We start from the raw sequence: 12,714 nt of genomic DNA, 5'->3' as shown, positions 1-12,714 counted from the left end.
TATTAAACTGTTACATCAATTTACCACCACCACCATAATTACCAAATGTACCTATTGCCAGAGGTATATAAAGAAATTACTGTTAGAAGTAAGAAACTTGAAAGCACAGTAAAAACTACTGTTTCAACTGTATTCCAATAATGACCTTTAGAACAGAAGTAGGTACCTTTAAACCAAAAATTTTGTGATAAACGTATTATCAATACTATATCGTATTTATTGATTTGATTTCTTTTATCTGGACAATGAAACTACATCAAAATAAAATGTGGTTTACATTTTATCTGCTCCCACTATAGTAAATAGACTACTAATAGCTTGCTTTTAAGGAGGTAAGTGATTTTACCGTAGAAGTGGAAGTTGCTATGGACAACGGGTGGTAAGTGAGGTAACTTACCTCCCTAGGGAAAAAAGCGATTTCGAGTTATAAATGCATATTTTATACATTTTATTAATTATTATGAGTGAATATTCCTCTCTTGTTTACTAATTGTCACATTTTTTTGAAAATGATTTGACCGCTCCATTTCAGTCACCGGAAATTCAATATTATCTGACTAATCCATTAAAACAGCATGATGCGACGTACTACTAGAATCTGTAATTGAAGTGTCATTGTAAAGAATCCTGTTGGGTAATTCATTTTCGTTAATTAATTTTTCTGCAACATAACTTTCTGCAATTGTGGCTGATACTTAAACTGTCAGCAACATAACTTGTGGCTGATTTCCAACCAACATGTCTCTTGATTGCTAATACATCAATTCCTGTATTAGCCAGTAACGTTGCCGATGGTCTTCGGAATGAATGGCCTGTATATGTTTCAGGATGTTCTAGTTTCAAAAACTATGCAATCTTATTAGGAATCATAGAGAGGGTATTCTTGACGACTGGTTGGTGGTAACATCTACCCGCTTGATAGCGCATAAAAAGGCATGATATTTCTGTTTTAATTTCCAATCTAATCTTGATATATTTCTTGAGAATTTCTGGGTGAGAAACAGAACCCAGACGAGAAGTAATTGTAGAATTTTTAGAATCTGGAATTGTAACTACAATGTCATCGAAATTTTTGAAATTTACGTTGTCGAAAGTAAGTTTGCATAACACATCAGAACGGCATGCTTCTGCAATGCCTAAGACCGTCACTACCTTCATTAGCAAATATGTGTTATCGGGTGTCTGAACGAGAAAATCGTTGTCTTGTTCTCTTGTAAAAACATTTGACTTTTTAGGTTTATAGCCGTCACTCTTAAGTTTCAAAAATGCTCTCAGCTTGGGGTATTTTGATACTTCCACGTTCTCCTCTATGAAAATAGTTGACTTAATCATTGAGTATTCACTCCACAAACTCGCCGGTGACTTTAAAGTTCTTTACTTCTCCATGAAATATGCTAGCAGTGGTATTTCAGAAACATCAGTATTTTTGTTCTGCTAATCTTCATTTCATGAACCATAAAGAACTGTGTGAGTAGATAAAATGTTATACACGACGCAGCAGTTAAGTATAGTTTACCAGTCTTGGACTCTATTGCCAGCCCTAGCTCCGCTCGGGCGCAAAATCGTCCTCGACTGGTAAAAAATACTTATCCTTTATGATATAAATAACTATTTCTCAAAATGACTGTACATTGTACAATAATCGATTCAATCGTACTTTGCAACGTGAATGTACCATCACCCTGTATTTGTATACCCAAATGAATATGAGTAAAACCTATACCACGAAGAGAATAGAAAAATGTTTTGTTCTAGGCATTAATATCGTATAGCATACTTTAAAATCATTTTAAATAATTTCTCACCCAATAATTAGCCCATTAATAATAAGCCGGTGACTTTTCAGGATTAATATTGACATGGTCGGCGGCTCACCCACTTCGCGCGAATCGCTTTTTCGACGACGGCGCCCAATGGAGATTGAAGGGTGATGAAAAATTTAATCATCCGCCATTATCGATACTCAGTCTGCACATCAGGAGCGAAAACAAAAAAATCACGGTACTTGTTGGTTAGATTAGTTGGAAAGCATGCACGGCGAATGATTTTGCACCATTAAGTCAAATAAATTTAATGTTAGCTATTTCTATAGCAAGTACGGAAGTAACGGGAAAAAAATTCTTCATTTAAGAGTACATTTATCTGCATATGTTTGTATATTAAGTTGTTAATAACTTGAATTGAACAGTTTTTCTTCCGTCAAGGTTCATTATTTGTTAAAGTGAAGATGTTTTATTTAGTTCAAGATTATACAGGATGATTTTACTTTAAATAAAGAGACTGCAGGAATATATTCATTACCAAAAAAATATATGGATAGTTTTTCATAAATTTTAACACCCTGCATCTCGAATACCGTCCCCCAGGAAAAAAGTTTATACAGCAAAGTCTACTTACTTTTTGGTAATGAATCTCTTCTAATGCAGTTTCTATATTTAAAGTGAAATCACCCTGTATATAAAAAGCAATTGGCGAATATTGGTCGTAGTATTTGAAAGTATGTCATATGCCGTAAAAATCAGGTGAGTAAACAGATTGTTTACTTATTCTTGTGTAGTATTTATCATTATTTATTTATTACTATTCCTATTTGATTTTTCTGATTACTTGTTATTTTTGTTTATTTGGGATGATAGGGCTTCTGGCGAACACCCAATCAATGAAAGTAACGTGCCAAAAAGCAGTATTTCATGGCGGATAGTGTGCAAATTTGTTCTTTAGTAACCTTTTCGACAAATTATAAGATTTGATAACAATGCATAACCCAGTTTCCAATTGTGCATGCTGACTCCCGCCGTTGTTTAAGATCACATCCAGAAACGGAATATGAAAATGACTAAGACAAAAAAAAGGTCAAAACAAATCAGTATTCACGACCCGACGGCGAATATTTTATATGTTTCTGAAGATCAAAGGTAGCCTCCATTATACACAAGACTTCCATTCAATATTACACTCTGTATAAAAGAGATGAAGGGGATATCATGTTACGGAATGTTTTGGTAAAGTTTTTATTGTAAAATTCATATCTCAAAAAAAATTATAATTCCCTTTTAAAATTAATTTACTATTAAGTATTGAATTTTCCTTATTTCCAAATTTAATCCAGCTGGCTCGAAATATATTTCCACTTTGCATAACATACAACCCATCAAGAAATAATGCCCTAGGCGAATAAATCCATTAGCTCCGAATTAAAATTATTGAATCGGTTATTTCACTTTCCTAAACACTATTTTATTAATAAAATATATCATAGCAGCCCTCTGTACTGACGATTATATCAATTAAAATGGTTAATGAGAAATTTACGTGGTCAGTAATTTTATTTATATAATTAGACTGAAATGGTCCGAAGGGAAAAATCCCATTTACTCCAATAATTAGAGCTGTGAAACAAATGAAAGGACATAACTTGCACCCTTTAAATTGTGTGAAGCAAAATATATTTAACACCAATAAATAGCAAGTACGTAGCATATGACATATTTGTTTTATTACCTTTAAATTACAACGAAATCACTTCTGCATCTTGAAAATCCGTTAATCAATGTCATTTATTGAAGGAAATTGGTTAAGTATTTATTCTTTCTAAATTAACATATTGAAAATTGAATACTTGTATTCTGTCCTGGCTGAGACCCGTCAGCTGAGACCCGCCGCCGCAGGCTAAGGCCTGTTCTCCTGGCGATCACGCTTCTCTGAAACTTCTAACGGGCCTCTATCAACTGTGGTCGAGATTACAGAAGGAATATGTAAATGGTGCCATTCAAATTACTCGAAATTGATATACATTTAAATGCACTCAGTAATGAGGGCATCTACTGTGATTTAGGTACAAGTGCACCAAATACGAGTTTACGTGAAGAATTTATTTAAGCAGTACCTATATATGAGTGAAAGTACTCAGTTTTAGTTTAAATATAATCACAAATGAGTAAAATGATCAAACTGCCCAATATTGAGTGAAAATGTACTCAATAATTTTACTAAATGGATTCACTTCGAACCTTTATTGCTTTCACTCACACCGATTTTTTTACAGTGCCGATTTCATACCACTTTAGAGTATGGCCACAGTGGAGAGTCGAGACTCCAAATTCAGATAGAGGCTAGAGACAAGAGCCAGAGTTATTGACATTTAAAACACATGCGTTAACATCTACACTGCCATCGTCGTAATAGGAACTAGAATTTTTTTCCAACGTAATTTGTAACTGAACTCAACTTTGTGATGTGACAAAAATTACATTATAAAACTAATAGAAATATTAATGAATGATACCAATTTCATTTCGATACTGAGCAGTTAGGACATTGGCATCCAAATAGAAAAAATATTATTTGGAAAGTGGACTAAGCTGCAATAACATCAGTTGAAAAAGAAGGACGATGCAGGGTCGGCCAAAGTTTTGTGCAATAATTCTTGATTCATTTTGACAATTTGGACTACAGGATTCTTCATAAAATTTGTTTATTTTCACTCATCATTTTTGAATGAAGGCAATTTTATTTCAGAAACACTAGAATATGTCATTATATTTGTCAAAATATTGATTTAGCAAAAAATATTTTACTAAATACTTAATTATTTAAAGTTAGTGTTTAGTTTCCTCAAGTAACTGACAACAGCAAATTTCAATGACAGATTGGTTCGCTTTAAGTATCTAGGTATCTAGTTCCCCTTATCGATTTATGTGAACAAACCGTACACGTAAGCGTAATTCATAAAGAGTTATTTATGCCCCCGAGACGAATTTTAGGGCCATTAACAGCCCCAAGTGAATTTCAGTTTAAGTTTGGTCCTCAAAACATATGCGCTTGGCACAAGCAATTATGGGAGCAAATATTTGAGATAAGGGTACCTAAGAGTATACTTACTTTTCTCTATAAGCTAGGGAAAATTTATGGAATAATATCACGATGTGGGACAGCAACTTACTTTTTTGTATAAAAAAATGTAAACGGTATATATTAAATAATGCTCTACAAAAGGAAAAAGTGAAACATGTCAAATAACTTCAGCTAATAAGATTATTTTAGTTTTTATTGTTTGAATAAAAGATATATGCTATTTCTAAAAAAAAACTTTGGCAGTGCATTTAAAAATTTTATGTTAAAAAATTTGGATAGTTACTAAGGCAAATTGCTTATATGCAGAATAAATAACTGTAGATCCAGGTTTGTCACTATAAATTGAAGTTTTTGCAAATGTTTGTAAACCAAACTGAATCATTCACAAATCAAATTCACCTTATTGGTACTAAAATATGCTTCTAATATTTTTAAAAAAGTACGAGTATATACATACTTGAAACAATCAGTCATCATTCACCATTTATTCCAATATTCTTGAGTCTCGGCATAATTCACGATACAAAGGGCATATAATATTCCCGTGAACGTCACATGGAGAGTCGTTTAAGTAAATGGTTCATTAATAACATTTATGCTTATAGTTTATCTAATAAATAAAAAATAGCTTTAGTATCATCAGAATTATCAACATTATTTGCTAATTCTTGTACAACTTTTTCAGTATCTTTCTTGGATTCTAACATATTTGACAAACATTTTCTAGGTACGACTGTTTTATTAATCATTCAGTGGTTACCATTTTTTACCATCAAATATTTAATACACGTAGGTAGTATAACTATAATAAATGAGAACTATACATTAGACAGCAACATTATTATGTAAATGCTACTCTAACCGAAATAATTTATTTAAGATTTAATTTACAGCAAGTGTCTTAAGGGTGTCTGTTATTTTTTGTATTGAAATCAGGTTCTTTTTCAGGGTTTATATTAAAATGGAAAAAGACCAGTCGAATTTCGTCGCAATTCCACTATGACGACGCCATCTTCTGGACAATTCCTGAACATCTACCACCACCAAAAAAGATCTCTGAAGCTTTTAGTCAGTATGACCCTTCATTTGAAATACCGCTAAATGAATGAACGCCTTTAAAAAGATAATTTTCAGTTTATAGCACATGTTACAAAGTAACTTAAGAAAGATTGTAGAAGAGAAGTAGCTATTTCTTTTAATGATTCATCTTTTAAAACGTTCAAAATAATTCATTATTTTACTTGTTTAGTGATTGTTTAAATTAAATTTAATTTAATGTAAACAACTTTATATATGGCTTGTTTTTGTATAATATATTAAATAATGTTGACCTACCCACTGCCCTCATCATAAAATATTGACACTAATGTTTCATATCAAATCCAAAACCCCATGTAGAGTAAGTATTTTTAGGGTATATTATCATTCAGGAACAAATGAAGTTGAAACCACCGATACCTACCGTTAAATTCAAAGAAGGAAACTTGAAAACAAATATGAATCTATAACAATAAATATTTCTTCAGTAATTTGTACAAAAACTAACGGCTTAAAAGGGCAATTGAAGATTTGTTCAGAAAATAATTAACTCAATATAAGTAAGGCAGCACTCAAGTTTACTAAGATGTATTTATTTACAACCATAAGATTGAGAAGAAACTGTCCTTGTGAAATGTCTAAATGTCGTCCTTATGCACAATTGAAGAATAAAATCAAAATTGTACAATTACAAAGTGATAGTTTCTGAAATATCAAACACCCTGTATGATACTTTCTGTCAGTTTGGTCTTTGATATCTTGGACAACGATGTAAGTACCTACCCAACTAAATGAAAGTTATATTTTTACAAAATGAAATTTATTATCATACATTTACAAAATATAGTATCATTGCATTTTATAGACATATTTTGTTAGGAATTTTTTCAGACATTATAGGTACATACAGTATAGCATTACAAACTTATTATCTTAAGGTGCAAGTCATTAGGTACCTATAAATATTTACATATCACATTTAACGTTGTATAAATATTTTATTCCACACGACATTCTTCTGTTATGTTTATAATATTTAGGTTTTCCTGAAAGTAATAGGGAATATACCGTAATAGGGACTGTTGCATTAATAATACATCAAAAGTCAATTTATTTTTTTTATATCAATCTGGGCTATAAAACTTAATTTTGTCTCTGACAATGCTGCCTGATATGCTTATATGGATGTCTCTATGCATTACCGCTTCGAGAAAAAAGTTATTTGGACTTATTTTTTCTCAGAATATCATTCTTCAGGATCACTTCACAAGTTATGGTAGAGTTTTTACCCACTTTTTGTTGAAAATAGGTCACCAAGTATGAAAATATTATGTCTTAGATCCACCTCAAGAATGGAAGCAGAGATAGATCCTTAACAAAGTGTGGTTATAATAAGTGAAGATTTTGGGTTATTTATTGGAAATATTTACATTTTTTTGAAGAAATATTTGATTGTAAAAATATATCTGTATCAGCAAACAGAATTCTAACTTTAAAATTAAAAAAATATATGTGCAACACCCTGTCTGCCAACCAAATAAAAAATGTGTATTGCTAATGCAAAGATTAATCCTTAAATGTTGCCTAATCAAAGGCACATGTTAATTTAACCAATTTCAGAATGTAGTTCCCCATTAAAGCAACCTATTACTTTTGAAATATGTTTATACAATAAATAATCTAAAACTTAGTAGTAATTGACATTCCCTATATTTTACCAAATAATATATAGAGCCTTGTCTTCTGTTGTACATTATTAACTGTTTAATTACCATTTACCATTTAACAGATTTAGCCCTCTACTTCACTATTGAATGCAAACACAAAAACACTCCACATCCATTCCCTCATATTGTGTTCCGTGAGATTTATAAAAATGATTTGCAGTGCAAAATATAATTACCACAAAATATTTCATTTGCGGAGCATATCTATTTACGTTACAAATTGTTATAAAAGTATGAATATTAAACTATGTGGTACTTCTTTATTGTTATTTAAGAAAGTTAATTTAACCAAAATTATATATTATCTATGTAATACTTGAACTAATGGGTTCTTCAACTGGACTGTTAATAAATACCTGCTGTACTATTTTCATCATTCCCTCCTCCATTTTTTATGGTATATTTGTTTTTACAAAAATGAAATGCACAGTTATTATATAGTTAGATATATCTACAACAATTACCTATTATCCTGATATTTTGCAATGAGTTTTATTGGTAGGTACATGTAAAATTGAAAAGCATTTATGTTTTACTTAAATATGACTGTTATTATTCTCGTTTTTTTCATAAAAAATGATGGATGTACGAACTTATTAAACACTGTGTACTTAATAATATTTTTTTATTAAAATTAAAGGACATAGATATACGTTAAGGCACTTTTCAACAATATTTTTACAGTATACATGGAATTACAAATCATTTATTACAGGAAAATAAAGACACAAACAAATATATGAATACTTAGAAAAGTAAAAAATACTAATACTACTAAACAATAACAAAACTATAACTAAATATAATAATATACATACATTTAAAATTTCTACTAATAAAGAACCTATTTAAAATCCCCCTATGTTTTTAAAAAATATATATTCAGTCCATGGATAAAAATTTAATTTAAAAAATTACAATAAAAATAAATACCTACCTTTTAATTTCAATAAAAGCAACAAAAATGTTACACGTCTGCATATTACAACCCATAAAAATATTGCTGTTAATATATGAAATCGTGACATTGCTATCATATTAAAATATATACATGGGCTGAAGTGTACTGTATATTATAAACAAAAAATATTAACCTTATATACTAAAAGAACAAGTCAGACTTCAATAAAAAAAATATTGTAAAAAACCTTATAACCCGTTTTATTGTCAGAACTGTGGCAGTGACAAAATCAAAACATATTACGAGTAATGATTGCAACAAAAGATAAATAGGTACCCATTTAAAAGGAAGGAGCACCTGATTCAGTTATTTCTTTGTTCTTTTTTTAATTTATTTGCCCACAGACAGACATATGTTTCGATTAAAAGTAATTAGTGATATACAGATATTTTTTCTACATACTTATGAAAATTCTAGATTCTCGCTACTAAAACACTGAAATGAAAAACCCATTAGCGCTGGTCTATTTATTACAGGGTCTGATGTAACAACTTCAGGTTAGAAGAATTTGAGCAACCACATGAAATAAAAAAAAATTGTTACAGCAAGTATTAAAAATAATATATTTTACTGGTAATACCAGAACTAGTCTAATCTTTCTAATTTTGAATAAAACACCATGAACACGATTTTTAGAAAAGAGCATAAAATGTTTTTTTTTTACTTTTTAATGACTCATACAAAGATCTGCAATAATATACCTGAAATGCTTATTTTAAATATAAGACCCTGTATATAGAAGTAAAACTTTTCTCTCTAGGAAAGGCAGTGTAGAGGTAAAAATTACAACTTTTCTAAATATGTATTAAAATTTTTTATTGGCAGTGTATGGCTTAAAACATTTATTTTATTGTGATTCTTTGACTTGCAAGAATCTTTGCAAAAAAATAAATGTTTTTCTTAACAGCATACCTCAGTTTAACAAAAATGAACCAACAAACTTCGAGGATACATAGAACTCACAAAAATAATTAGAGTAAACCAATGTTTTTCTAAAATTCTAAATTTAAGAGATCGAAGCTCCAAAAAAAATTTCAATTCACTTTTTTTCAGTAGAACTTCTATTCTCTTGAAGTAACAAAAAATTACATAGTTTTTACTTTATTTATTTGATATGGAAGAAAAAAGTATTCCTTCCATTTTTTGTAATGTGTTCCATTTCTTGAGTTACTCACGGTATACAAACAAAAATAATTTAATTTATCACAGAGTATTGCATTCATGAAATATATATCGCTTACCCCTATTATTTTTCTGAGTCCTATAGTCCTATAGTCCTTCAAGTTCATTTTTGTTGCACCCTGTATACATTTGCAGATCATTGAATTTTGGTATATACCTATAATTTAGCATGTGGCTTTTCATTATTTATTTTTTTTTCCTTTAATTCTGTGCATACTCCTAACCCAAAATTGTCGCATAATTCTATACAGAAATGGTCTGCTAAATTAAACAAAACGAATTCCAATAAATTCAATATAAAGTTCAAGATCAGTTAAAAACACTTGAGGGGCAGTCTTGTGAAAAATAGTTAGTGTAAAGTAATTCAGCACAGAAGTTTTAGCATTTGGTCCCGCTTAAGGTAACAAACTTAAAAATGATTTTCAAGACAAAAAACAGCTACTCATTACCTTACACTACTGTACTATTCATATAATTATAAAAACTTAATGTTTAATCTAATGACTAATGTTATATATCACATTTAGTTAATACAATTAACAAGTAACATCGAACACCTAAGATCTGTTGGTAGGTAAGGTTAATCGTTTCAACATTGTTGTAAAATTTATAATCTGTCATTTCAATTATTCTACGGACTAGAGTAATTAAATGGTAAACTGTTTATTGTACAGAAATACAAAAATTAGCAAAAATGGATGTGGTATCATCGAGTTCAGAAGAAGTTCGGTACTTTAGTAGATATTTTCATTTTTAAAGTAAGGTTTCACCAAATTGGGCCAATTCGGAGATATAAGCCAGTAGTACTTTTAGTATTGGCACAAAACAGTGAGGCCTTTTAATTCCGTACTATACCATGCTATTTAAAGGAGGTGCAAGCAAATAGGCTCAAGCTGATACTTCACCAAACTGAAGGTGAAGCACCAGCTTACGTGCAAAATAACGCGAGAGGCTAGGGTGCTGGCACGATTTAGTAAAGAGTGTCAATGCTACCGGCTACCAGCGTAACTAAGTTTGTAATACCGGTGGCCAATTTGATCAAATCTCAACTTTAAGCTGAGACAAAAACGATTTCATAGACAGTGTAGTGTTTCCAAATAATTTTAAAATTTAGATTTAGGTATGATATTGAAATTGAGCTTAAATTTTTTCATATAATCTAAGCACATGTTGAAGCAATGAGACGATAAGTAGGCAACTACACATATTGAGGAGTTCCTAGTCAAATACTTTAATCTTTCAAGCTGTATTTGTTGTGAGACACTCCCAAAATATTGATTTATTTTTACTTTATTTTAAAGTTATTAAGCTAATTCAAATTAATTCAAAAATTTATTCTAACAATCTTATCAAATGACTCAAAGTTCATTTGGTATATTTTGATATCAAAAGACAATGTGTGACTTTATTTGATAAGATTTTTTAAAAAAATTTTTGAATGTATTTAAAAAAGATTTTATTCATATCTTTTATATTTTTTATCCAAAACAAAGGGGTTGTGGTGGTGTAATATAATCATATTTTCTAAATTCGTTTTTATTAATAATTTTTCACCAAAAACAGAAAAATTGAATTTGTATCCTTCGCTTTACTCTACCATCTGTTTTTACGACGTTGCTCGCCACTTTCATCGTTGCTTTGCTTTCTGCTTCAGTATGTGCTTAGCAAATCATCAAAATAAAAAAATATATTTTTTGATTTGCAAAAGCTCTGTGTGATTTTATATAAATTGGTGCTCCAAATTTGAGGCTTATATTTTTTCGCAAGTGCGTGTACAGCTTTTACTCTTTTTATTATATATAACTGTATTTTTTCCTTTGTTTAATGTTATCAACAAAGTGTTAATTTATTTTTCTTCCAAAAATCTCGAAACAAATAATTATTTATTTTTATTACTATTTAAGGAAACCATTTATAACTGGATTCTTTTGAAATCAAAATAAATACCAGCAATCTAACTATTTGCTGATTTAAACAAGTTGGTAGGAATATTACAAATTACCTAGTATGTTTTTAGAAATATCAGTTCTCATAATTGTGAATATCCATTATATGTTTAACTAAGTTAACTCTAAAACATATAATACATTTCACTCAAAATTAACACACCTTAAAAATGAGTTTATTCCTTAGTAACAAAATTAGATACATATTTTTTTACTGAAATTTCAATTTTAGGTGCAAGAAGAAATACATTTCTCGAATGAAATTTGAAATATTCTGCGGATATAAGAGCTAAAATAGTGAATATTTACTAAATAATTTATTTTTTTCATTACTTTATCATCTACGTTATTAATTGAGATAACAGTTAAAGTAGAGCATCGCAGTTTATAAACAAAAATCAGTGAAAAAAAGAGGATATCAGTCAGTACTTTTAATAATGGTTTCATTTCGATGACTCATACTCAAAACCAGACATAATCTCTTCATCAATATCATTCCATATTTCTGGAAGTTAGGGCGAGTGTGGACTAGCGATTTAGCATTCATGTCTTTGATATGAAAAGTCAAGCAACGCTGATTGCGATTAGTACTTGGATAACCATCCGGGGAAAGCTTTCGATGCTCGCCCACCTTCTAATGGCCTGTATGTCGGTGTATTCACAGAAACTATACAAATTTAAGCGAGGTTTGTACAGGAAGAGAATTAAATAATTGTGCCCTATTTCACTGATTTTTTACAGTTATGTGTTGATTAAATTTTTATGCACGCTTAAATCTAACCATGTTACAGAGTAATTCACTATATTTTGACCCTCCTATTAACTTTTTTTTGTTTTTAGAGTTATAAAAAAATGTGAAATACAAAAGACGCACCATTTTTTTATTAAGTTTTCGAAAATGATAGTAGAAAAACAAATGAAGTCCAAACAAAATGGCCGCAGATGTTAACTTTGTTAATTTAAATGGAACACCCTGCATATGTTTACATATTTGGATGAAACGTTC

The 12,714-nt window shown here is 30.0% G+C and overlaps 1 protein-coding gene across 1 annotated transcript in view; it reads left to right on the top strand.

The window, feature by feature from the left end:
• Nucleotides 1–6,026, top strand: part of LOC108911956 (ammonium transporter Rh type B-B) — an 84,690-nt gene extending 78,664 nt beyond the window's left edge. Inside the window, exon 9 of the mRNA XM_023455396.1 lies at nucleotides 5,803–6,026. Coding sequence (XP_023311164.1) covers nucleotides 5,803–5,963 — 161 coding nt within the window. The 3' untranslated portion in view covers nucleotides 5,964–6,026. The remainder of the gene's footprint in view (nucleotides 1–5,802) is intronic.
• The last annotated feature ends 6,688 nt before the right edge of the window (nucleotides 6,027–12,714 follow it).

This window comes from Anoplophora glabripennis, unplaced genomic scaffold (genome assembly GCF_000390285.2).
Source record: "Anoplophora glabripennis isolate ALB-LARVAE unplaced genomic scaffold, Agla_2.0 scaffold6, whole genome shotgun sequence".
NCBI classification, from domain to species: Eukaryota; Metazoa; Arthropoda; class Insecta; order Coleoptera; family Cerambycidae; genus Anoplophora; species Anoplophora glabripennis.
The sequence above is the reverse complement of the archived record's forward strand: the minus strand, read 5'-3'. Positions and strand labels throughout refer to the sequence as shown.